Raw genomic sequence first — 26,906 nt, 5'->3', positions numbered from 1 at the left:
ATCGCTCAGGAGGCCGCGGGACCCGGCTGGCTCTGCCCTGCCCTCCGCCACCATCCCGATGGGCTCCTCTGAACGAGCGCTCAACGACTTGGTGCCTGCTTTTCTACAGATGCACCACTTTGAAGATTCCATGAAAACAGATGACGTGCTTGTGCTTGTACTGAGGTCTCCCTCCTTGCTCCACTGAGGGCTTCAGAAGAGCAAACGCAGAGGTTCTCCCTCAAAGTAGCCAGCCAGGGGCTAACTTAGAGGCAAGGCAAGGCCCAGGCAGGCTCTTGCTCATAAACACACAAACCAGGTGGAAGTCCCTGCTGCTTTTCAACTTCTTAACTAGAGTTTGACCCCTCTGTTTTCAGCCCGACTACAAGACTCATTACTTGTCTTTTTTTCAGTTGCTGTATGTGTGTTGTTTTAAAAAGAAAATAAAAAAAGGCACAAAAATAAAGCAAAGCTTCTTGCTGATGACAGAACCAAGACAGAGACTGTTTTACAGCTTTCCTTGGAAGCTACCCCACTTCTCCGAGTCCCCAGCTCACCTTTCTCCTCTTCTCCTCCCTCAAGGAAAGCCTGAAGTGATGGTCTTGCTTAAAAGCTTTAGATTGCACTTTTCAAAGCAAGATTTCTGCTCCCAGACAGCCCTTCGCAGAGCAGCGCGGGGTAACTACCAGCAGAACGAGCCTCAGGTCCCTGCCAGGGTGTCTGATGGATCCCTTTGCAAGTGAACAGGGTTTTTTCAGTCTTCCAGCTCATGTTTTTATGAAGAACTTACAGAGCTGCCCATCAGCGCAGCCACAAGCCTGCACATGCACACCTGAGCATCAAAAACTGAACACCTGAACTCGGGATGCCCAAAGGGTTTTGCCAGAAGAGCATCTCGCATCGGCACTGGTGTGGGCAGCACGAGCCGTTGTGGCCCAGCGCTGCTGGGCTCTGCTGCCCTTTTAACAAGCCCTAAAGCCTGACCTCCACCACTCTGTATTTGGATTAAAACGCAGCGAGGACGCGGTCCTCCTCTTTGCAGGCTTTCAGACCGTGCTGTACGTCAAGACGGAGACAAATATTCCCTCGGCTCACTTGGAGAAGCAAGGCCTTGGGTTTGTCTCATTAGACCCCTTCGGATACGGTACCTTGTTGTCAAGGTCGAAGAGGTAGGAGTCCTCTTCACGGACGTCGGCCTCAGAATCGGATATCAGCTCACCGACGTACCTGCAGACAAAGAGGAAAGGCAGAAATAAGATGCTCGTGCAACCACAAGCTGGGGGGTTAAACAGGTCTTTCTGGGAAGAGGGGAAAGAAAGGGATAGAGCCGAGCTACAGACGGCAACCCACAGCTTTGGCCGTGCGGAGCCACCCGGGCAAACCGCGCTTTGCCAGCTCACAGCAGCCAAAATCTGGCCCCAAACTCAGTCTTTTCAGGGCAGTACTGTTCACATGAAAAACGGAGTCTTACTTCCAACAAAATTTACTTTTCCCGAGGACTATGTTTCTTTTTGCAAATCTCTTTGTTGGCCAAGACCAACGCATTAATCCAATTCTCCTTATGTTCATGGAGCAGACTCAGCCACGTCCTGGCTCTCCTCTACACCACTGCAACGCTTGTGCTGTTTACAACCCAATGCAAAATGTTTGCTTCTGTCCTTCCTATATTTTCCAGGGTACTTCGATCGGTTACATATCTTAAAAAGTTTTGTTTCAAAAGTCTTAGGTCTAACCTAACCTGGCAGGATCCCTGGCAGGATCCAAGTTTCTTTGCCAATCCCTCTCGAACCAGAATAAATCAGAGCCGTGACCCGCGTAACAGCCACCTTGTTGCAAAACCTGGTGTGAGGCACATTACCAGGTCCTCCAAGCACTGTGAAGCACGTGCTGCTCAGTGCCTGGACTAAATACAGGCACCACCCTTCACACTCCAGGCAGATGCTGGTTTTGATGCAAACCACCTTGTTGCAGGCATCCTGCTGCACTGGTGCCCCTGTCTCTGCCTTAAGCAGTTCTAGATCGTCAAGGTTCAATGTTTCCTGCCCTGAGATGCTTGCAATCAAAAGGACACAAGAGGAGAGGTACTGAGCCAGAGGGAAGATATGAGAAAGAAGCAACAGCGCAGTAGATGTCGGTATGTAAGTCTTCCCAGCCTTTAGAGCAATGCTAATTAATTATAAGCAAAGGATTCACAATACAAAAAAATATTCTTTGCAGCATCAACAGACTTCCACGACCAGCAGCCGTTACAACAGCATTCCCCTGCAGCTCTCCAGGCCTCTTCAACGTGTGAACCAACAGTATCCATTTCCCCTGTGGCTCAAGGCAGCATTTGACTCCAGGGCTGAGGAAGAGGAGAGTCACGAAACGTTAACCTGGAGAGGACCCACGCGCTCCGTGACGCGGGATCGTTTGGCTGCAGCTCCCCAATCCAAGCGATGTGGCCAAGTGGCTCTGCCAGAGCAGGAGGCTGCCGCCGCGGGCGACCCTCCTGTGTGCCCCCACCGCACCTTGTTACTTATTGAGCGCTCCCGTAAGACTGCGGCGTTACTGGAAATCACACGCTCGTTGGTGACCTAAAGCAAGAGGAAGATGATGGCCAGAGAGGGAGAGAAATCGCTGTAGCACGGCACAGCAGCCAGCAGCAGCTGAGAAACGGCTGAATAACGCTGCACGGAGAAGCACTCTGCTCAGGGACAGCCACTTCGGGTTTACCACTCAGCGAAACAAAAAACCACAATCTAATTACAAATGGTTGTTTTGATGTTCCTTTAAAGACTATTCCTGTAACTCATCTTCTTTTCAGGACTGCTTACCGAAACAAATGGTTCCCTGATTTCCCAGATCCAAAGTTAGGGAAGGATGTGCAAGAGGTGCATTTTCCTACCCAAAAAAGAGCAGGAGCATCAGCCCCTTCATTTAAGGACTCCTGAAGCCAAGCCAGTATCTTTCTTCTCAGCGAGATGCTCAGCACCCTGATGGCAGGTAACCACATCTCAGAGCTTCACACTGCCACTCATCACTGCAAGATCCGAGCATGCTCCATGCAAAAATCAGGAGCAACAAGAAGTCCCCAGCACAGGCTCCAGTGTTTTCCACAGGGTGTGGGAGACGGGATGCCTGGGGCTTGCCCAGCTAAAGGTGTGGCTAGAATACCTGGCTCGCTGCAGATGGCATCTGACTAGAGCATCACTGTTTTGTACAGCAATGAAATATTTGGCAACCACAAAATAGACATGCACCGAAAGGAACAGACCAGATCCTCACGAACCTCTGGTTTCTGCTTCCCACTAACTCACAGCCTCTCCAATAAAAGCCCTTAACCAGCTGTGCCATTTCCAGAACGAGCAGATACACCATCTACCAACCAAGCACGGAACGAGGAGCTTCAGAACAACCCACAGCAACGTCAGCACAGGGCGAGCAACCCCAACTTCGGAGCAGCGACGAATTCGGAGGCCAGGGAGAAACCTGCACACGAGCACACTCCTGAGCATCCGCGAGTGGAAGAGCCTAAAAACTGCGTGGGAGCCCAGTGGGGCAGGGAGGGTGACACTGCTGCATCTCCCCTCACTAAGCTGCAGCTGCCAGAACGGCGCTGAAGGTACCGGAGGCCGTTAGTGGGAGGGTTGGGAGCAGCTGAAGGGTCGGGAGCCACTGGGGTGTGGGGAGCTGTGGGGACCATGGTGGGAGGGCTGGCTGGCCACCGTGCTGGCAGAGCCTCGCTCCCAGCTGCCAAACTGCTCGGAGCGCTGCTAAACGCTCCCTGCAGAAGCTGCTGCGGGCTGCCAGAGGGACAGTCTGCAAGCAGAAATGGAAAGGGAAAACAGTTTTGGAGCGATTACAGGGAAAAGTTGAAAGGTATCTGAAGTGACGGAGCAGGCTGAAAAGCAGCACGGGTGTAAGAAAGGCACTTACACCCAGAAACAGTCAGGACCAGCCGAGTTTTGCAACATGAAAGTGGTGCTGAGAACTATTCCAGGTTTGCCCCCCACGCAGGCATGAGTGAAAAATTATGGAATAAAAGTCATCCTTACACCAAAACAATTATCATCCTTCCAAAGCAGAGTAATAACCGCCGTACAAAGTGACACCTGCTCAGGGCTCTAATCCAGATGTTTAATGGATCAATTTTGGAAAAAATGCAAAATGCTCTTCCACAAGAGCCAATCCCGGGAGCTGCTATGTGCCAGCAGCCCCCGAGCACCGCTGGCACCGGGGCTTCTTTGCCAGAAATGAGGAAAAGAAGAAACCAAATCTACAGGTTGCCCATAATAAAATCACGGGAAGGACATCGGTGCAGATGGCTTGAGGAGAGGAGGACTGCGAGTTGGTGAGCTGAGTAAACATCATGTGCGTGTGTGAGTGATGGAGACAAGGAGGAACATGCACGGGCAAGACATCAATCAGCTCAGCTTTTTAGTACACAGCCCATTTAGATAATGAAGATCGTGCCTACCACGGAAACCACGTCAGCAGCGCCTGGCGAGGGCGAGGGGAAGAGTCAAGCACGGCTGTGGTATCTGCACATGCTCTGCTACGTGCCTGCGTGAATTACACCATCGTGCAGGGCTGCCTGGTCACCACTGCTTATTCCTCTCACATGTTAGTGTTCCAGTAGGATTTGGTGAAGCCAGTGCCTTTTTGCTTTGGGAGCAGTTTACTCGCGGGCACTGGCTCATCCCTGGGTGCTGAACCAGGACACGGGACCTTCGGTACTTCACCGAAAGCCCCACCTGAATCATAGAATCATAGAATGGTTAGGGCTGGAAGGGACCTTCAAAGGTCATCTAGTCCAACCCCCCTGCAAGGAACAGGGATATCTCCAACTAGATCAGGTTGCTCAGGGCCTCGTCCAACCTGGCCTTGAATGTCTCCAGGGATGGAGCATCCACCACCTCTCTGGGCAACCTGTTCCAGTGTTCTAAAACTCTCACGGTAAAAAATTTTTTCCTAATATCCAATCTGAATCTACCTCCCTCTATTTTAAAACCATTACCCCTTGTCCTATCACAACAGGCCCTCCTGGACAGCCTCTCCCCATCTTTCTTGTAAGCCCCCTTGAGGTACTGGAAGACCGCTATAAGGTCACCCCAGAGCCTCCAGAAGCCTCCTGCCACCTGAAGGCAGACTTGAGACGCTCCCCACAAACAGCAGTTCTAAGCTTCACCTCTGAAAACATTTTATCATCTGGCAGCTCCTAACATGGAAGAAATACTTGGCTGATTCACTGCAGATTTTTCTTTTCCTTCTTTTTTTTTTTTTCTTTTTAAATTCTGCAATAACCTTCCTCAATCCCCCACCCCAATTCTATAAAACTTCAATAATCAGTTCTAAAAAACCTGAGCACCTATTTCCATGAAGGGCATGAGTTCAGCCTTCTTTGGAAGGTCTTAACTTACTGTAGTATTGTGATGAAGAAAACACTTTCCGAAATATTTAATGAAGTACATATACCACTTTAAAGCCTAAAACCTGTGGGGTTTGACAGCAGTTTTTTCACCTGACATAAATCTGAACATTTTTGTTCTTAAGTACTTTATTGAATCAGGGCCGAAACATGTGCTTAACGCCAAGGGCTTTACCATTTTGCTGAATCAGACCAAAGCCAGAGCTGTGACACTGGAAAACCTCTTGAGAAGTCAGTATTGAAAAAGATTCAATACGAAAAAGTTGTTCCAAATTGCCTTGGCCTTAAGTGTCCCACATCCAGGGCGAACACGTGAGTTGAGCGCATTTGCAGCACAACCCAAACGTGTTTTTCTCCCATTGCTTGGTGTTTCAGAGGGGTAGCAGAGCTGAGCAGATCCCAGCGAGACGGAGAGGGGTGGAGAAAGCTCCACGCTATGAGGAAAAGGACAAACAGAACAGGAAGTGGAGTCAGGAAACCTCGGACTAAGGGCAAGCAGCTCGGCTCGATGCCAATTTCATTTGCATGAAAACCTCCCCATGAAGAGGAGCAAACCATGGTGGCCCTGGGGAAGCGATGCGTTTGTGTGAGCTAACGAAAGCTGAAGAACTTACTCGCACACAAAGGTTCCCAGTGGAATGTCTTGCATTGTTCGCACACCCCAGCCCATCTTTTGTGTCCGATAAAGCTGCAATCGAGTCCTGGAAAAGAGGAAATGAAGCCACGTTAGTTGCAGCAACTCCACAGAAAGAAAACACATTTTCGTAGAGAGATGAGCAAAAAATCCAGCAACCTTCCATCAGCACAAACTCAAAAATGATTTCAACAGTCAGCCCCCCTGAGTTCTCACTCTGGCACCACTGTGGGTACGCTCCACTCTCGCTGCTGCTCTGAGCGTGCAGGCAGATGCTCAGGTGGGACCTGCCTGGGGACAAGGGACGGGCACCCATCAACCCCTTCTCCCTGCCCAGCAGCACCTGGCACACCCAGGCGCTGGACATGTTAAGGACTGGGGAAGAGGGTTCAGGACTGGATGCTCTGTGTGGTTACGCTGTTGATGATCTACATGTAGGATACCAGAATTCCACCACCGGCATTTCTTTTCCCTTCCATGCACACACTCAGCACGCAGGGGAAGGCAGGGAAGGTGGAAGGGGACTTAAGGCAGCGTAGCTCTGCAGGGATGGGTGCTGCAGGGGGAAGGGCAGGGAGCTTACGGTGAATTAAGAACACCTTGAGCTAAGTGCTCTGATCCCTTTGCCCTCTGCTGAGGCCAGTGCATTTAGCAACTCCATCATATCCAGCTCCCTGGCTGAAAGACAAGGAAGAAACGCTGCAACTTGAAACTTCTTGGTGTAATAGCTGCTCTGTGGAATTTTACTGATGGAGTTTATAGGCAGAGAAACAATCCTGTAAGTCATTCTGCCTCCTGCTCAGCCAGAACTTGAGTTAAGTGCAGGATGAACAGTCTCCAGGGCTAGGGAAGGCTCGCTCTGTCCCCAAGGGAACCAAAACCCACTCTCAGCAACGCTGTTACCGGAATACAGAGCAAGCCAATGCTCACCTGAACTTCACCCTGTTGCTTTTCCAGTACTTTTCTCCTCTTCCCCCCACCCCTTCCCTCCTTGCACCGTCAGCTCGAACCAGGGGCTGCGTGTTTTCTCGTGTTTGCTCACAGCTCCCACAGCCTTCACCAAGGCAAAACAGGACTTGGTGAGAACGATGGCTCTCAGAGAAACCAGTATTTCAGATCTGAGGAAGGGCCCCCATGTTCCACCTCGTCCATCACAGCAGAGCAGACCGCCGAGCTCAGGTTCAGGTTCAGGCTCTGCTTTCAGGAATGACACGGGCAGCAGCAGGACCATGGCTCCGATCTCCGCTTCCCGGCCAAGCTGGGTCAGTCAGCCAGATGGAAACGTGTGCGCTGCCGAGCAGAGTTAATTTGGTGCAAATCTGATAAAGGAAGTACTGAAAACGGAGCGGGAGCACCCATGTGTCACGCTGCAGCCCAAGCGCAGGAGGTTTCCTCCGGTGCCTCCCCAGGGACATCAGGCACAGCCCTGCCAAGCACCTGCCCTTAGTGCCAGCTTCCCGACAGAGCCACTCTCCCAGGCTCAAGGTTGGGTTTCCAACCCTTCCCATCTTCCAGAAAAACGCTTTTAAAGCAAGGCAAAAATGCAAAAGCAACAGCTCTAGCTGTACAGCTCCTAAATAAACACCCACGTAGACACCGGAGCTCTGGAGCTTGGCAGGGAAAACCAGAGAGGGGTAAAGTTCTGTGGAAACGCATCGAGCCTTTTCCTTACTTATTTTTAACGTTGCAAAATGTCATTGAAACTACAAAGCTTGCAAAAAAAAGTGTTGTTGGGCCTACAAAAAATTTGCAGAAGTCTTTTTTCCAGCAGGATTCCTTTGAAGTTTGTCCTGATACATTTAGCGCAGCGGCAAACTTCTCCATAGCAGAGGACCAATACAAAACATTTACATTTTTAGCCTGGCACCAAAACCGTAACGGCCTAACCTACAGCAGCGAGGCCAACAGTTCTTCGTTCAGGTACCCAATTCAGGGGCACTCATGCCAATAACTTGGAAACTTTCAGCAGCCAAGTCTGTGCACACTGGCCTATATCTCTAATACAGACTGCTAGCTTACCATATCTTCTAAATTAAGGCTTTGCAGTTTCTGTTGCTGTTATTTTCTTCAGAGATCTCATATGAGAAGTTACATCCAGGCTGTTCATGCCAACCCACAAGCCATTTATATGTTTTAGGATAAGGCAGATGAAAGAACGCCGCAGCTCCCGCGTGACGGCGGCAGGGGCAGGGTGCAAATATTGAGTCATCAACCCGCTGCTGCTTCATTCCCACCAGCAGAGCAGAGCAACCTGCCTGCATCCCACCATGGTGCAGTGGCACCTGCCCCAACTTCTGTCTCATCTCAGAAAGTACTGGGTTTTTGCGGGTTTATGGGTGAGCTGACACTGGAGAGCCAGAAAGCTCACGAGTTAGCTGTTGGTGTCTCCAAGAGAACCTGCGTTTGGGTCCTCCTTCTCACCTGAGCCCATTCTGCACCACCCGGTTCCTACAGGTTCGCCAGCACGAACACGCGTGATTACACTCAAAGATCAGCGGCGGCTCAGCCATGTTGAACTCCGGCAGGAGTCGGCCGTCCTGAAGAGGAGAGGCATTCAAGACTGGGTTAGTTGTCTATTCCAGAGGCAGGCCAAGAGCAGAAATTCCCCCACGTGTAAAAACAGGCCAGAGAATCCCAAGGTGAAGGCATGTCCCGACCTCCCCAAAACCAGCGTCAGACCTCAACCTCTGCAGTGGTTTTGCTCCACCCCGACAGTGATGCACTCGCCACTATCACCAACAGCTGACGAACAGCAACAGACCGTCTAGGTTTTTGCTGCCTGGCATCACCCACCGCACCACCAAAAAAGATATCTTACGGTGCCATGCAAAAAGCGGTGTGCATCATCAGTATTATCGTTTTGCAGTGCTGGAGGGGAGAAGCGGATGCTTAGTCTGCCTCTGGAATAAAGCCTAAAATTCCAGACTACAAGGCCAGAACACTCAAGTTCTGTGAACCACGTTATCTTCCCAAACAACACTCCCTAAAAAGCTACAATTCAGTAATTTACCAACCATACAGGATTAAGGAAGCGACAGACGCGGTTCATCATATTCAGCAAATTTGGCTTTTGAGGCTTGAAATGTGTAATCACTCATTAACGTGCAAACAAAACGGCTACAAAGCAAAGAAAGAAAGGTGCCAATACTCCCCCTGGGAGAAACTTGCAGAGATTCACAGAACTTCTGATCTTCGCAGAACCTGTCCAAACATTAACCTCAAAACCTCCCTGGAGGACTGAAGCATACTTACCCAAAACAAACCAGGCTTCAGGCGATGCTGCAGTTAAAACATCTTTACTTTGCCTTCATCCGGGAGGATCACAATAAATAAAAGCAGGCAGAAACCTCCCCTACTACCCTCCCCTTGTTTATATATTACAGCATTTGCTACTGAAATGGAAGTTGATTTCACGCATGGATTATTAAATGCCCTCTATCACATGGGTATAATTAATGGCCCAGTTGGCATGACAGTAACACAAATAAACACCACCAGAAAAGCTTCCCCGAGTACATATTTTGTTATTATCACACACGCCTCAAAGCTGCGACTACAGCTTTAGGCATTTTAAAACAAAAGGTAGAGGAGCTGTGCAAGGAACTGGTTTTAGTACTCTTATAAACTCTGGATTGCGGAAAGTTCAGCTGGCAAACACGGATCTAGCCCGACACGGGGCTCGGTGTCCTCACCTTGTCATACCAGCAGCGCATGCTGAGTTGGCCACACATGCAGTTACTGGAGGAGCAGTCGTCTATACAAACACAATACTGGAAGAGAAGGAAAGGAGTTAACTCCACACCACTCACACGTAACTGAAACAGCAACTTCTGTGACTGGGTCGCAGAGGAAACCACAAGTTTTCGCCTTCTGCAGCTGCAGCTCATTAGCCAGAAAGACAACCAGCCTCATCGGTTCAGTGGCATTTTTACTCCATTACTTATTTCTGCGTGCAACGAACGTCAAAGTACTCCGGCTTGCAGGAAAGGATCTCGTACTGAACCATCTTCCTTTCTCATAAAAAGATGTTCCTTCGTGTTAACTAACCTTCCCCCATGCCCTATGAGCTGTACCCCACGCTCGAGGACAAGGAAAGCTCCGAGGAGGTACCAGAGCTGGGAGATGACGCGACGTGATGTCTCAGTCCTCCCCTGCTACTTGCTTCTTCCCACACGGCTGCTCCAGCTGGCTGCTTCCCCAGCACTCCCCGAACCAACACGGTCCCACCACCAGCTGCTTCACAACAGGGTTTGGGCATGGGAAGTTCACTTCAGCCAGCTCAGAGCTGTGCCCAGAGAAAGGTCACCCTCACCCTACGCTTCCCCACCTCTGCTTCCATAACCCAGACCTTTGAGGACTTCCAGTATCACAATGAAGACCTTGGCCTGGATGCTGCAGTCAGAAGAAGACAGCATGAGGAAGGTCTCCAAACAACTCACTAACTCTCCAGATACAGAACAGAGGAAAAGGATAAATGAGGGCCACATCAGCCAGCACCAGATGGCTGATGTTACAACACACATCTGAACAGAGGTTAGCTTAAGCCTCAGAAAGGAAGAAAAGCAGAATCCCATCTCCTAGAGCAAGAGCTGGAGTTCAGGACTACAGCCTTAGCAGGAATTTGATGGCAATACTAGGACTAGACATTCTCATTCTGAATGCAAAATCTGTTCTGATTTGCAGTCGCCTGCAACATCCCTGAATGTGTACACCAGGACAGGGAAAACCACAGGATCCCTCACCTGTAAATGAGTGATGTTTCTATCAATGTCCATCGGGGAGGTGACGCAGTTCTGCGAAACGTATTTGTAGTTGCTAGGACAAGGCTCGCTGTCCACTGAATTGATGCAGGGAATCGGGATCCGCTCGTAACCCCGGGCGATGTCTCTGTCGGTGGGAGAAAGAGAATTGTCACAGAAGAAAAGCTCCCCCGAACATGGGGTCATTCAAATGCCATCCTGGGGCAGAATTACTGTCTTTGATCACTGAGCATTCAAAGCCTGAAAGCAATTCAGATTAGAACAGAGTTCATTTTTATTCCACCCTGCCTTACAGACTGGTCTTTGTGTTGGCGAATATTTCCATTTGGAGGATGAATTTACAAACCACGGTCTCAATCAGCACGTGCTTAGTTCTTGCTAAGCTCAAACTGACCTTCACACCAGTTTAAAAAGCTAAGCAGGCACTCACAGTCCTTTCTTAAACCAGGGCCCCAGCCCACCCCGTGCACAAGCTCTATTTCATGACCCATAGCAAAGCCAACCATATTCTCACCTGCTCACAACCTTCTCTATCTGGGCAGGCTTGTCAGTAGATGATTCTTTGAGAGTCTTGTTCATCTGTAGGGCCACCCAGACCTGAGAGTTAAGGCTGGAGCACTGGAGTGGGGTCTCACCCTCCTTGTTCTTTAAAGTGACATCCGAGCCACGGGAAAGAAAGAGACTGCAAAACAGCAAGAAAGGATAAGCATTCCCCAAGAGAAACCGCGCAAGGGGAAAATGAGCTGAATCACATCCTCCAGCCAGCCCTTACGGGACAAGGAAGAATCTGCAGTAGTGAATAATCACCTGAGTTTTCTTTATTAAGCATGGTTCAGTGAATCCTTCTACGCGAAGGTGTTGGCAGAAGCCACAGACTGGAGCTCTAGGCGCTCACGAGAGCTCTGGGCAAACCTCGCCTTGCTTCAGGCATGACAAGTACCATGCTGGTACCAGCCTAACTTCAGACAGGCTTGAAACTCTCTCTGGCAGGGAAAGATATGGGGTGGGAAGAGTAGGCTGGAAATGGAAGAGTCCCACGGGAAACTGGTATTGGATTTGGCCCTTGTTTATACTCACCAGCTTTTGGTGAGTACACATGATGACTTTATTCATAGCAGTGATGAAGCAAAGGAAAAGCCCTGTTATCATATTATGCCACACTAGTTGTAAAAAAAAAAAAAAAAAAGCTTTAATCAAGGACGCCTGACGCCTTTCTGCTGGGAAGCCCAGGCTGAGCACAGCCCCTCGAGCCCTCTGCCCAAGACTCCATGACCACCCAGTGTTTTCTGACCTTTTTTTTTTTTATACCAGCTCTGGCAGCAGCTGGTACTTCAGACCCACCAGCCCTACGAACAGGGCAGCGGAGAAACAACCCCTCCATCCCACTTTTGGTTTGTGCTTAAACGCCGACGGCATTTCAGTGATGTCCCGAGCCTGCCAGCCAGCACTGGGAGAGGAAGGAGTGACCAGGGACGGGAGGGAAGTGGGGGCTGGAGCCGTACTTACACGACACACTCGTAGCGGTTCTCTCTGGCCGCGATGTGCAGGGGCGAGTCCCCGTGAATGTTCACCGCGTGTAAATCACACTTGGCAGCCAGCAGTATCTCCGCTATGTCAACACAGCCAGAAAAAGCAGCCCAGTGCAAACAAATATTTTCCTCCTGGAGAGAAAGGAAACAGAGTAGAGGCTGTTTAGTGCATTAAAACCCTTTGGGACTTCACCATCCCTAGCTGTACACCTGCAGCACTCAACATGTGGCTTGCAGCTTCCTTCCCTACGTGGCTCCTTCTGGCTGGGGCTAGCAGGGCGGGTGGGGAAATCTCCGCGCAGACAAGCAGGGAGTTCTCACTCCAGCCGCCTCCGCGCACCAAAGAGGTCCATCGCCTTCCATCGTCTGTCTCTGAGCCACAAAACAATCTGGATCAATCCACGAGAGAGGTGGCAGACATGAACCAACATGCTGGAAAAGGCTGGAAGCTGAGCTTCCCCAGCCCAGACACACGGCAAAGCTACCACGTCTGCCAGCGCTACAAAATCCAAGCGAAAAAGAGCACAGCACAAGTTATAGGGTACACGAAGGGGCCGGAAAGTGAACCACGAGCCACTGGGAAAGCAATCAATCCGACCTCAGGCATCTCTTCAATACTGTATGTCTCATCTCTCACCAGCAGCACTAGAAATAGCTGAACACTCATCTTTTTGATGGAGCTATTTTAAGCGATGATACTGTTTTCTGTTACAGTGCAATTTGCAGCACGCTTCCAACCCTTCCCCACGACAAGCTCTGAAGACGTCGATTACGACAGTGCAATGATAGTAACGATCACCTAACTTGTCTTTTTTTTTTTTAAAAGCAAAAATAAAGCACATCTTTTAGTCATCACAACTTAACTTAGAGCCTTCCTTAAATGGGGAGGCTATTGGCACACACCAGAGAGCAAGGAGACTTCTTCTATAAGGCTTCTGCCTCTCATTCAGCCGACGGTTTTCTTTCAAGCAAATTGTTGACGGGGCCGATTTGATTTTCATCGTTTAACGTGCGAGCTTGTAACTGGTAGCCAAAAGGCTTCTGTGACAGATCAGACAAGCCAGTTCTGTTCAGTGTCAGCACCAGGGCTCTGAAGCAATGCAACAACCCAAAAAGCCCCCTCGCTCGCCTTGAATTTTGCTTTGAGGGACAGTATGAGATCCGGACCTGCCTGGGAACTATCTAAGCTACCAAGGAAACACAGGCTCCTATTGAGAAGGAGCTTTCAGACTGGGGATGGCAACTCCTCAGGAACTCCTCCTCCTTTCTGAGGCCCAAGAGACAAGCATGTCAACATCTACCCCTGCTTGCACCCAAGACACAAAATGAGGTATTTGGGAGACAAATACAAATCAGTTGCTTATATCCCTTGGATTCAGAAGAGCACTGGAGGCCTTGAAGAAGAAAATACCATGAGGCATGCTAGAGGGTGAGCTGATGGCAGGGTAAGAACTTTGCTGTAACACCTCTGCAGAAAGCAGTGAAGCCAGTTACCTCCCATTTATCAAACTATCTCAAATCTACAAGCCAAAGCACCCCAGTTCACATCCAAGCTTGCCTTGCAGGTACTTCTGGGGTTTCAATCAGAGGTTTTCAACCTCTCTAGCAACCTGGCGTGGTGCAGGGTGTCCCTGCCCATGGCAAGAGGGTTGGAACTAGATGATCTTTGAGGTCCTTTCCAACCATCCTATGATTCTAAGGCTTCTTCTTGGAGACAGAACGGAAAAAATGAGAAACACACAATTAGGAAAGAAAAGGAGCAGAGCTGATACAGTGAGTCTCCTGAACAGAAGCCTGGATGCTCTCTCCTTGTTCCCCTAGTCATCTCTCTTGCATCTTCTCTACGTACTCGAAAACCCCCATAAAACCAGCCGGCACAGGCCAACATGCAGAGCTGCCGGGCCCGTGGAGCTCCCAGGTACTCCACCTGGAGTCAGACTCCCTCAAGTACAGAGTATGTCAAGTAGGATTTACGGAGATGAAGAGCAGACTAAGAGCCAGCTCCAGCACACTGAGCTGCCCGCCTGGGCATGCTCTCTCCACTCGAGGCTCTTATGCCTGGGAAAAGCCAGGCTTGCGATATTGGCAGAGCATCTGCCCAGTCCATCTGGAAAACAAGAGTACGAGCTTGTGCCCCCCAAAAGGCATGCAGGATGCCCCTAAGCCATGCTCAATGCACACTGGCCCATTACCAACATGGAGCTGTAAGTCTGGACTCGAGGGGGATCTGCCTGGTGCAGTGTCCAAGAGGCAGCACAGTGGACCCAGGTGGATTAGAAGGCACAGAGCTGACGACAGGCTGTAGCATGGCATACAGCATCCTTACGGGCTACATCAGAAGAGCTGGTGGAAAAGGACTTCTTGCCAGCTTGTAAACTTCTTCCGAGAACATGGAGGAAAATTCTCCCACCAGAACCTGCCCCAAATCACCTGTGTCAAGGGACCAACGCATCTCCCCGCGCTGAGTCCAAAATCTGCCTCCTTGGGCTTGTTTGGTTTTTAAAGAGATTGTGATTAATTTCTGAAACAGATTCCAGGAAGAACCTTACATTGTCACGGATGTTGATGTCTGACCCTTTCGCAAGCAGCAGCTTCACCAGCTCGATATGCTTGTACTCGGTGGCCCAGATCATCGGCGTCCAGCCTCCGTCGTCCTGGGGAGGGAAAGGAAAGGGTGAGACATGCACAACAGGCGAGACAGTCTCCTGCCAGCTTCACAAACCCCTTGGCAGCCGCAGCAGGGTGCACCTTGCCTGGGAGCCACACACCCCTTCCCCTCCCACATCTGTCTCATCTCTCCTTTGGTCTACGCTACCGCAGGGAGAGGTCCCTCAGGGTCCTGCAGAGCCCAGTGTGACTCTGACCTCCACACCTCAGCAGGCTGGAGTTTATTTGCAGCTCAGCACACTGGCAATGGATCTCCAGGGCGTTCAAATACAGGTCACTGTCCAAAAGGCATAACAAACACCCAGCTTGTGTAAAAAGCTCTTAGAAAAGCTCCGTGAGCAGCCTGGGAGAGCTGGCCTTCTCCCAGAACAAGGAACACCGATGCAGCGCTGCCTCACTCTACAGCAACGGAGAAGCTCTGCGATGGCAAGTGCCAGACTTGACGCATCCCACAGCACGTCCATGATCCCACCACCCCCCCTGCTAGCAGGAGAACATTGGCACCCTTGAGAAACAGGCTCCACCAGCAAATTCAGGGTCAAGGAGAAACTGCAAATCAAGACAGAAGGTAGGAAAGTTTCTGTGAGGTCAGTGGAGAGGATCGTCTTCTCGGGCAGACCTGGACGCCCGCAGCACTGTCACCTCATATTGTTTTTCAGGTGTCCCTCAGCAGCAAGACTATATTTGCTTGACGACTGTCCAAGACAGCACGCTGCTGAGACTTGGGTCCCTGAAACGCAGCTTCTGCCCCTCACAGAAAGGCCTCACCTGGCAGTTGACATCCATCTTCCCGTTGGAGAGGAGGTACTGAACAACGTCGTAGTGCCCCTTCTTGGCAGCCAAGTGCAGACACGTAGAGCCCTCCGCATCCTGGACACAACCACAGAACAAGAGCTCAGGGGACATCCCTCCCCAGCGTTTTCCATGTCTGCATGATACCAGCAATACTTAGGAACAGCAGAGAAGTTCACGGATGGAGCAGAGGACTCCAAAAGGCCCCAGCTCGCTGCCAGGAGGGGAGAGAAGAGCAGCAACTAACTCCGGCATGGAGCAGAGGGAGCTTCACACAAAGCTCCGAGGTGCAACCCGTGCAGAGCAGGAGGCTGAGAGCGCAAAGGCTACAGAACAGACACCTTTGTAAAGCCTAGGGATGGCACCAGCCCTGAACTCTGCCAGACTGATGCTCCACTTCCCCAACAGACCCTCTCCAACTCTTCTCCATGTGCTGGAGAGCCAAGGGGAGGCAGAAATCCCTTACAGAGGCAGAGCTTGCACTTTACATTAGGAACACAGTCATGTCTCAACCCAAAATGCTCCGGTTACACAACTTTTTTGCCGTGTTTTATTAGCACAAGGCCTTATCCCAGCACCTGGCAGCAGGGCAAAGGGGTGTTCTGCACGGAGCTAGAAGCCTCCCATGAGACCAAGTCCCCAGCGTGCCCACAGCCATCTGCTGAGAAAGTAGATAAAAAACGACCATGAAAGTTGAAAGGAAAAACGCCTTTGGGAGCTGCAAATACAGGGTCTGGTAGAGATGGACAGGCTGTGCGTCACGACACAGACACTCCCACACTAACACCAAAGATCTTGGCTGCAGCCTGATTTTTATCAGGCATTTATATCCCAAGAGTTTAGCACATAGCAAGGCCCAGAGACCAGGAAATGGGGAGGAGGAAATGAAGAGACTGAAAAACCAAAATGACCCCTTCCTGCTAAGCCCTTGGAAGCAACACCAGAGGCGAGAGCTTTTGGATGGTGTCAAGTGGAGAACACAGCACAGGGTGAGGGAGCAGCCCTCTGAGCAAGAATGGGACATCTCAGGTCAGGGATTACGCTGTGTGGGCTCTTGGGGCAAAGAAGGGGTTTCTACTGCCCAAAAGCATCTGCCACATCTGACTAATGCCACAGCTTTCCCCTTAGATTAGTATGAGTCAAGTGCTGCTACTCAACCCTACGGAGATCAGGTGTATTTTAACATGCAGCTTCCGCAGGTTTTGAGCGGGGTTTTTACATCCTATTAACAGGATCAAGAGCTTCGTCCTGGGGTCTGAGAAGCCCCCATCCACCCACCCCACCTTTGCCCTCAGCATCCTCTCCATCCAGCAGTCCCGCAGCGCCCGGCCGGGCCGGCTCAGCGCACACCCGCAGCACTTATGTCCCGATTTCTCATCCAAATGGCTGGAGATGAGTTTAAACTGCAATGTTGCTGCTTTCAAAAAGATGAGTAATTTGGTGCAAGAAACTAATTAACATAATAAACTAGTCTAGACTTCAGACATGATCTCAGGCTTCTAATTCGCTTTTGCAAGCTCAGGATTTTTTTCCTTCCCTTTACTTTTAAAAGTAAAAATCCTCTTTTCTCCTACACATGAACAAACCAGGTGAGACACATCTGGATTGCTCCAAGACACTCGGGACAATGGTCAGCATGGACCCACACGTGCCTGTCCTGTCCTTTCTCCCTTCTCGGCTCAGAACCAGGCTCCCAGGGATCCCTTCAAGGCTCGGGGTGGGCAGCCCTTGGTATCTTGTGGAATCCTCCCGGCCCTGCCAGCTCCTTCGCAAAAAGAGCGTCCCGGCCCTGCCGTGCTCCCCAGCAATAGCGGAGGAGCGCACCAACAGCAGCAGGTTGTGACAACACGTTCACGTGGGGAAGGCTCCTGTGCTCCAAATAGCATCTGATTTATGGGACTGATAAACGATTTGTATATTTTCCAAGACTGCAAAGTAACCAGAGTGTGCTAAAGGCAAACAGACAGCTGCATTTCATTGTTATTTGTTTAAATTAAAGGGTAGAGTTTAAAGACAGGGTCCAATTTTGCCACTGCGGCGTGACTGCAAGAAACCACCCATCAGGCCTTTGGAAAGCAAAGCTTCCTCTGTCATTTTCGCTGGCTTGGCAAGCACCTCATTATCAGCCCATTTCACAATGTCATCTCGAAAGTCTCGTTATTAGAGCCTACAGAGAAGGAAACTCTGAAATCAAACTCCACATTCACTGCGATGGACTGATGGCACTAACGCTTAGTCGCCCCGTATGAAATTACATACCCCCTATGTTTGGTGCCACAAACCAGTGCAGCAAGTGGCAGCACTTGCCCCAGCCTGCTCACAGCCAGGACACTGCATCATTAAAATGATACTACTGATAAGCACGGCCTTGCCAAGCCTTTGCACCCAAAACAAGCAAGTCTGTCTCCCCTCTGCCTGTGCACTTCCACCTATCAAGAAAGAAATGGTGGACAGAGGCTTCTTCAGGAGAAAAAGATACGGAATAAACTGCTACCTTAGGATCTACTAGTGCTCCAGCCTTGATAAGGTATTTCACAGTTTCCAGATGGTTGTTTTCTGCTGCTTCCATCAGTGGGGTCCTCTGGTCTTCAGAGCAGGTGTCTATATTAGCACCAGCCTGTTAAGAGGCCAAGGCAAACACAAGGACAATTACAACCATTACTGGTTAGCACAGGAATGATGTGGGAGTAGAGACGTAGGAGCAAGTTTTGAAGGCAGTCCAACTTCACCTGTTTTGGAAAGCAGCAAGTACTGCCTGCCTTCTCTCCTGCCTTCTCCAGCCAGTAGCTGGGGCATAAGGAAGCCAACAGCTGGTATTAAATAACTTCTGGTTATTAATACATTTTGTACTGTTACTTCCTGCATATTGTTTGTGTAATGATTTGGAAAAATCGGTCTCCTCCTTTTTCCAGCAGCTTTGTTTTCGGTCTGTCATTTCTATGGACACAATGAACAAAACAGCCAGCTCTTCCCAATGTCACAAGCAGCAGGAACAACTTGCTGATTGCAAGAGGTAGGAGCTGTAAAAAGCTCTGGAGATTGGCTAACTATTCCTGTTGAAGTTCACAGAGGTCTCTGAGCATACGTTCAGTTCAACACGGAGTGCCTTGGACCAAAATGTGACTTTTTTCCAAGACACTACTGTGTCATGTATCTTGCCTGCTTTAACTCTTTGGCTTAGCTCAGTAAGTCACCTGGTGTTTAAACCAAAAGAAAACCTCAGAGACAGCACAATGCCTGGCAGGCCACACGTGCTTATATACACGCAAAGCACAGGTCTGGTTACAGCAGCAACACGCTGACTCAGGTTCACCTGGCAGCAGAAGTTGGCCCCACCGCCTCCAGGTGCCTCCCACTGAATGTATTTGTTTTGATTACCTGTAAATAGTTAGAGCTATTTAAACCAGACCAGAGAAGAGGCATTTCAAGTTTCACAAGCTGGGGACGTTCCCAGCCAAACACTGTGCTACTGCAGTAGCCAGACATCAGGGAAGAGACAAGAAGATGAAGGATTCTGGAAACAAACCAACCCTACTGATACTCAATTCAAATTGTTTGTAGTGTCTTGCAAATTTTGCTCCTTTTACTCACTCCGTTGTCTTCCCAAGCAGTAATTTAAGTGAGTGAGAGCAGCAGGGTAGGCCTGTAGCTGCACCTTCAAACAGCACTTTGAAAGCCTCTGACTCCAGATGCTGAAATGCAACATCCCAGCAGGCTCGTTTTCAACGCCGTGGCACTGCTGCTTTCTCAAAAGCCCTTTCAGGTTTCCCAGTCACACAGGGTAAAAACCCCATACTTCCAGTCACTCCAGATGATGGATGCCAGTATCAAAAAGAAAAACTATAACTTTTAAAATCTTTTTTTTCTTCACATCATTTTGGAGTGGGTTCAACAAGAGCACCCCCATGTCTCTGACCATATTCCCTCAATTAGAATCCGCACGTCAAGCAATAAGCCAAAGTTGCATCTTTTCTTCTCTCCTTTTCACATGAGGGACATTTACACTGTCGAGGAAAATCCTGCTGGAGATACCAGGTTTTGACAGAAAGGAAGACAGGGCCTGCTAGGCTTCCAGGCTCCAGAGCCTGCCTGCCCTCATTACAGAGAGCAGCTGGGCAGCAGCTTGCAGACCACCTGCAGTCTGCCAGCGGTCAGCCTGTGCTGGCACACCTGGCAGGGCACTGCTCTGCGCGGTGTGCTTGGGCATATATAGGTTCCCGCTGCCCGACATCGAAGCTTTTTCACATGCTCATTGCCCTGACGGTAGATCTTGCTTGGAGAACAGCCTAGAAAGACAGCTTCGCTCACGTCCTCTAAGACCCCACATTACTCTCCACCACCCCTCCCTCAGCAAACCCTGAGAACGAGATGGTTGATTATAGGAGGGATGTTTCAGTGCTGATTTCCAAGTGTACTTCAGCCATGTGGAGCAGGAGACCAAAACTCACAGAAAATTGCTTGGAGAAGGATGTAAGTGGAGACAGACCTGAATGAGCATATGGCAGATGTCCACGTGGCCAGACTCGGCGGCAGCATGGAGAGGGGTTCTCTTACTCTGATGCTCCATTTTAAAATTAGGGTCAATTCCATCCACTGAAAAACAAAGCAGAGATGCTTTCAACGACAACTGAGAGATTAGAGAAAAGTGTAACAGGAGAACCAGGTCTCAACTAAAGGCTTTTAAAGGACGAGTTTCCAGCCCATCCTCAGCCTTCCTCACAACTCACTACATATTCAAGCCAGAGAGCTCTCAGGGTAGTCCCATGGACATCTGATATGCAACAGCCCTCAAACCAAGAGCTTCAGAAACACCATGGAATTTAATACCTTTAAAGCACTGCAATTTCTACACAGGGCACCTCCTGGATTCACAATTCCATCTCCCAGTGCAACAAAACCAACAAACACCATACAAGGATAAAAAGAAAAAAAAAAGTTGCTTTGTTTAAAGCAACTCAGAGGTTGGAAACAATAAAGACGCAGTATTACCTGGCGGTTTTGTCTCACCATTATTAACTGCAATTAATACTAGTGATTCTCATTGCATTCCTGCAAACACAGGGCTACAACGTGGATGGAGCTTCTCCAACTAGCACAAGCTCAGGATCTGGCCAGAGACTCTCACAGCTGTGCAAAGACTGACAGATGATGATGACAGTCAGACAAAGATGTCTGGGCATGATAACATGCTGCGTATGATGAGTTAAATAACCAATGAATACAATTTTTGTGCTATTGAAGATACAAACAATGAAGCTACATTCGCTAGAAGAAAAAAGAAGAATCTGATCAACTAAAAGAACGGAAAGCATCCAAAAAATGTACTGCAAAGTACTGGAGTGAAAAGGAAATAATCCCAAGGAAACATTGTGTCCTGAAAAGGAGGAGAGTCCTGGGGAATATCTGTTGGTAAAAACAAGCTCAGTAGCTCAAAGTCAGCTGGTGACAGACAACTACATACCCTCCAAACAAACCCTGTGTATTGAAGGGCTCTTCCTTTCTGCTCTCTTGCTGATGGGTCTCAGCTTCAGCTGACTCCCATCTTTTTACCTCTCTACTGGATGCAAATACCTAACTATCCCATTGCACGGAGAGGAAAAGTTCTGTCAGGCTGGAAAAACCACATGTAGGTCGTTTGGGGACAGAAACAGCTTCCATAGATACAAAGGTGCCCAAACGCAGAAATAAGTTGGGAACAGATTCACTTTTCACAAAAAGATGAAGACGTTTCCAATGACACATCACTTGCAGAAGTGGCTTTCTCCTCCAACTCCACTCACAAGGGGCAGTGGGGAATATGACGTGCTGCCATGCTGGGAACTGGACTCTGGCAGCTGCCTGGCAGGAGCTGGGAGTACGGCCAGACACGCAGTGTCCTGGGAAGGAGCCACCTACCCAACATAAGCAGGACCTTTTGCAGCTCCCCTTGCCTCGCAGAGAAGTACAACTGCTTTGGATGGAACCGTAACTTCTTGGGTCTGTAGAAGTGAGGAAAAGAGGCATAATTAATACTCGCTGAAGAACACTCCTGGCATTCCACCCCACTCCACTGCTACCCCATGTGCATGACAAAGTCTGTTCCTATGGTACAGCTCCAGAGTGCCAGCAAAACATAAGTCTGCAGAAGGAGGTCTTAAAACTTCCAGCTCTGACCACAGACAGCCTTGTTCTAACAAGGGCCGTATCTGTTCAGTGTCGCTCATCTACAAACCCTGGGTCTTACCACTAAAATGGGAACTCCAGGAAGTTACAGCTGCAGTTGGAGGGCCAGGGAAAAACTAAATCCTCCCAAAAAATCAGTGACATTTAGAGCTATTAAGTGTTCTCTTGAATCTGTTTGGGGTGAACAAAAACGGTCTGAGTGGGGCCAAAATCCAAAGAAGCTAAATCTCAGTTTTCTCTAGGTTAAGCAACTTTGCTGGAAACTAGAGAGACCCAGTGGCCGCCGCCTTACTTTTCGGAGTCCAGGGCAATCAGGGCACTTTCCAGAGTTTCTTTAACTGGTCCCTGGGTCAGGCTAGTAGAAGGCTTTGGATAAACTGAAGACCCAGCCATGTCAAACCCCTCAGCAGCCGAACTTTCTGGCTTGTCTTCCTCTGACAATCGCGTCCCAGTGCCACTAAAGAGCAACAATGAGAGACAGCCAAATCACAACCATTAAAAATACACAGCAGTGAGCATCTTATGCCAAAGAAGAAAGGAAATGGATTTTAAATACAGGTAAGTGACATCGAAACACAAACCAATACGTTTTACAGCCTTTTCGGTAAGAACTCGCCCCAGAAAGGAGGAGCACTGCCCTATGACTACACTTTGGTGCACTCTGGCCTACAGGAAACCCAGGAACATGGGGCAAGTCATAAAAGCCACCAGAACAAGATCAGATTGGACAGGAAGTCAGAGCACTGCTCAACGCAGGGATGGTTCGATTTGCGTTTTCCTCTGCGTTTTCATCCTCTTCTTTACACTTGTACCCATTGCTGCAAGTCAGGAGCTACAGTCAGGTACTGCATGAATTTCCCTGTTACTTAGAAGACCTGGCAACATCAACTCATTCCACTATTATTCCATTCCTAACAATAAGAGGAAAGAATTGTTTTAACTCCTGAATGACTTCTATCTTCATAGTCTCTGCCCCAGCAAACCCTGTGGCTGTCGTGTTCTTCTCCAACACAGCAAACAACACAAAACACACTTGCAGATTCCTGCAGCTGAGTTTGGCTTGTCAGAGCAGACCAGAAAACACTTTGCTCCATCAGAAGGTAGACAAGCATTCAAATGCAAAGCACAGTCTAGCATGAGGTTTGAGATCATAGAATCATGGAACGGTTTGGGTTGGAAGGGACCTTAATCATCTTCTAGTTCCAAGCCCCCTGCCATGGGCAGGGACACCTTCCCCTAGACCAGGTTGCTCAAACCCTCATCCAGCCTGGCCCTGGAACACTTCCAGGGATGGGGCAGCCACAGCTTCTCTGGGCAACCTGGTCCAGTGCCTCACCACCCTCAGAGGGAAGAATTTTTCTTAGATCTGATCTAAATCTCCCCTCTTTCGGTTTAAAGCCATTGCCCCTTGTTCTATCACTACATGCCCTTGCAAAATGTCCATCTCCAGCTTTCTTGTAGCCCCTTTAGGTACTGGAAGGCTGCTAGAAGGTCTCCCTGGAGCCTTCTCTTCTCCAGGCTGAACAACCCCAGCTCTCTCAGCCTGCCTCACCATGTGCTCCCAAGCTCACCTCCCTGTCGTGGTGTCGGCCCTTCCCTCCACAGCTGCTGTTTTCTGCTGCTCATAGGTCAGCAACACCGTCGAGGTTGTGTCTGCTTTTGCTATTGTCACCTCCTTTGCCTTGGAGGCCTCTTCCCCGCAGTGTGGGCAGTAGCTCATGTCGTTGACCTGGGAGGCACAGTTCTTGTGGAAACGGTGGGAGATGCTGCTCTCCGGCTGACACTCCATGAAAGTGCCCTAAAAAAACCACATAGAAGAAATTCAACCCTTGATCACTACGTGCCTTACCCCTTCCACATGCTTCATCCGCAGAGCTCTTAAATACTTCATTCATCACCACTCTTGTCCCTGGCGCTTCCAATACAGTAAGCAAGCACTGCCACTTCTTTAGAAGAGAACAAAATCAAGGTAACAGGGAAAAAACTCACTTGGTTAAGGACTGCAAAGCAAGTTTTTAAATTGTGCTTGGGAAACAGAGCCAAGAAGTCCCAATTTCCAGCTCTTTCCTCTAACGCTTGAAGTTCTCGCTTATGTTTCTAGAAGTGCCAGTGTACTGTAAGGATGCCCCCAAAACTGGAAAAGAAAACTTCAGACCTGTGTGCTGAGCCAGTATTAAAACTACCTAACAAAGCTGCGCAGAAACCATTCAAGGACCTACGTGAACATAATTAAATCAGCTGCTAACCCCAGTGTCCCCTAAAGTATGCATCTCCTCTGCTCTGACCAGCCCCGTATGCTGTTTAACCCCAATAATGAGGCTGACTGCTCCATCAACAACCTCGGGCAACTTTTCTTAACATTGTTTCCCCTTTCCATCACAATCCTTCGAACTGACCCGAAGGCATCCCAGAACTCATGGCCCTGTGATGGCAGTGCTACCTGAAGCCCTACTGTGCTCTGTGTTACTGGTGACGGACAGCACGGACAACCACTCCCAGGTTCACCTGTGTGAACTATGACATGCCACTGAGAGATGTACAAGCGTGTAAGAGCAGGCTAGTTGAAACCCACTCTTCTCCTGAATTCACGGCCCTCCCAAGCAATCTAATTAACTCTATCTCAGCTTTGAAAAATGCCTTTAAGGGTTTTGAGGATTTCATCTTTCAAATGATCTTTGACTCAGCAGGAAGACCCAGGATGGCTCCATTTATTACAACAATGCTTGAGACTACTGTAGCATCTTTCATTGAGTCATCTTGAACAACACTAGCTTCAGAGAATTAAGCCTCCTCATCACCCCGCGAGGCCCTCAATTGGTGTTTTTCAGCTTTACCAACAGGGAAAACAGGATGCTGAGAACTTAAAGGACTGAACCAACACTATTAAAAGCCTCAGTGGCAGAGGAGGAAGAAGCAGCAGGAGATCTCAAACACTGCCTTGTTCCAGTGCCATCATTCAGGTTCCCCATCTAAACCATCACGAGCAGGTGGAGGACAGAGATGTGTGTACACAGATTCATTTACAAACCAAGCTAATACAATTTTTGATGTGATTGATCTGTACAGAGAAAGAAAAAAAATCACACCCTCGTTTCAAAGAAATTCCTAAGGCAAGACTTCCACCGTGTGAAATCCCAGTGAAAACCCTTCAGTAACATCCCTTGGGGTCTCCAGGAAGACAAAGGTGACGATTGCAGCTACCCTCACACACATTCCTGTTGAAAACACCACCTGATGTGCTGTGGAACGAGGTGGAGCTGATGCCAGGAAGTCAGTAAACCCCTTTAGGTACCATCTCCACCTTCAGCTCTTCCAGCTACTGCGACAGGTACCCCCTTCCCTAGATTGAGAGCACGGACTTACTGCAGTGCAAAAGTATCCACAGCCAGGGCAACACTGGTGTTTCACCATCCTCCCTCTATGGTCCTCACACAGCACCAAAAGCTGGACTTTGTTAGACGGGCGCATCAGTTCATACTTAACCACACTGTTTGTGCATCGGCCCAGCTGGAACAGGAGAAATTAAAGGAAATGAAATTACTGGAGACCAAAACACTCTCTGTGCTTGTGCGGAGGAAGATTTTGCACACTGCCTTGATGAGCCCTGGCTTTTTCACAGTAATTCAGATGTGTGCCAGATAGCATTAGCAGTGCAGCAGGAAGCTGTGAAAGCTGCTCTCACAGGAAGAAATGCATCATTTACTAACTAACATGCACGTGGACCCCGAGTCGTTTGCTCCTCGCCAGAAAAAAAAATCCTAACTGGAAATACGCAGCAGCCAAGCAGCGGCAGAAGGGGCATCCCATGGGCCTGACTCACACAACACACGCTCTCCTTTCGCCAGGAAGAGCGGGTGTTGGTGACCAAGAGAACGAGACCATACGCACTAAATCTTGTTACTGTTCAAAAGTATAAGTCACAGGAAGATAAAGGGAAAAATAATTGCTCTTCATTGCCAGTGAAGTTATCGTCTGTACTGGTTCCAGCACTGGCCCCTGCCCAGACCACAGGGATGAACAGCCAGGCTTTCACAAGAGCTCAACTAAAGTCCCATTTTGAGCATGTTTTCCGAAGGATTTCACCAACGTACAGCTCTGGGCTTAAAAAGCTATCTTCTCGTGCACCACTTAGTTCTGTTAACGACGGCAGGCTCCGTAACTGGGGTTCACTTTTCCCCATCAGTGGTACTGTCTGCTGCGTCAGAAGGATCAGCGCTTCCTTCTGCTGCCCCCACTCCGACATCTACGACACGTGCACATCCCAGTTGCCACCTGCTAGCATGCCACGACGCTGTTTGGGTTCTCTGAGGTCCTCTGGATAACAACCTCGCTTCCCCCAGATGCTGGATAAAGGACATTTATAAACTAGAAATACAAACGTGAAAGGCTGCTACGAGGAAACATCCCTACCGAAATCTGCACGTGGTTTTACCGTGCGCTGCCGCCGTGAGCGGGGGAATCAGTCAGCGGCACGGTGCCTGCTCATCACCAACAGCCTGTCCCTCTGGACTAGCTGAGGTTTGATTTGCTGCTTTTTCTCAACAAAACTAGACTTCCTAATTTTTTTTTTTTTTCAAACTTCACTTCTCCTGTAGAATCAACACGCCTACAGAAGAAGGGAACGGGTTTTAACCTAGGCTCATCATTCACCCCTAGCATCTCTGATTCAACCTACCCAAATTCCAGCTGCAAAGTCTACCTGTGGCGGCTGTGACACCTTGGCTACGCTGATCCCGCTAGCACACAGACCCCAGGGGCTGCAGGAAAGGACTGTTGCATGGATTTTTACTTATGAGGCGAGGAAATCTGATTAACACGTGAAAAGCTGCACTGTCCATGTGAGGAAGTCCCTGCATTATTATGTCACACTGTACTATTTGTTAGAAACACTAAAAAAAAGTATGAAATTATTAATCGCTCCTTTCCAGCCATTAGAGAGTGCAGCAGGGCGCGCATAACTATTTTTAACATTC

The 26,906-nt window shown here is 49.3% G+C and overlaps 1 protein-coding gene across 2 annotated transcripts in view; it reads right to left on the bottom strand.

The window, feature by feature from the left end:
• Window positions 1-26,906, bottom strand: part of EHMT1 (euchromatic histone lysine methyltransferase 1) — a 79,249-nt gene that overhangs the window by 2,766 nt on the left and 49,577 nt on the right. For both annotated transcript variants that reach the window (XM_086625460.1, XM_086625461.1), the window contains 15 exons: window positions 25,297-25,440; window positions 23,505-23,731; window positions 22,226-22,390; window positions 21,667-21,749; window positions 20,258-20,364; window positions 18,266-18,388; window positions 15,748-15,849; window positions 14,862-14,966; window positions 12,290-12,444; window positions 11,298-11,465; window positions 10,766-10,910; window positions 9,716-9,793; window positions 8,445-8,560; window positions 6,004-6,090; window positions 1,128-1,206 (listed from right to left, as the gene is read on the bottom strand). In XM_086625460.1, coding sequence (XP_086481586.1) covers window positions 1,128-1,206; window positions 6,004-6,090; window positions 8,445-8,560; window positions 9,716-9,793; window positions 10,766-10,910; window positions 11,298-11,465; window positions 12,290-12,444; window positions 14,862-14,966; window positions 15,748-15,849; window positions 18,266-18,388; window positions 20,258-20,364; window positions 21,667-21,749; window positions 22,226-22,390; window positions 23,505-23,731; window positions 25,297-25,440 — 1,884 coding nt within the window. The remainder of the gene's footprint in view (window positions 1-1,127; window positions 1,207-6,003; window positions 6,091-8,444; window positions 8,561-9,715; window positions 9,794-10,765; window positions 10,911-11,297; window positions 11,466-12,289; window positions 12,445-14,861; window positions 14,967-15,747; window positions 15,850-18,265; window positions 18,389-20,257; window positions 20,365-21,666; window positions 21,750-22,225; window positions 22,391-23,504; window positions 23,732-25,296; window positions 25,441-26,906) is intronic.

The sequence above is a fragment of the Tauraco erythrolophus genome, chromosome 22, assembly GCF_009769465.1.
Source record: "Tauraco erythrolophus isolate bTauEry1 chromosome 22, bTauEry1.pri, whole genome shotgun sequence".
NCBI classification, from domain to species: domain Eukaryota; kingdom Metazoa; phylum Chordata; class Aves; order Musophagiformes; family Musophagidae; genus Tauraco; species Tauraco erythrolophus.
This window is presented reverse-complemented; position numbering and strand designations above follow the sequence as displayed.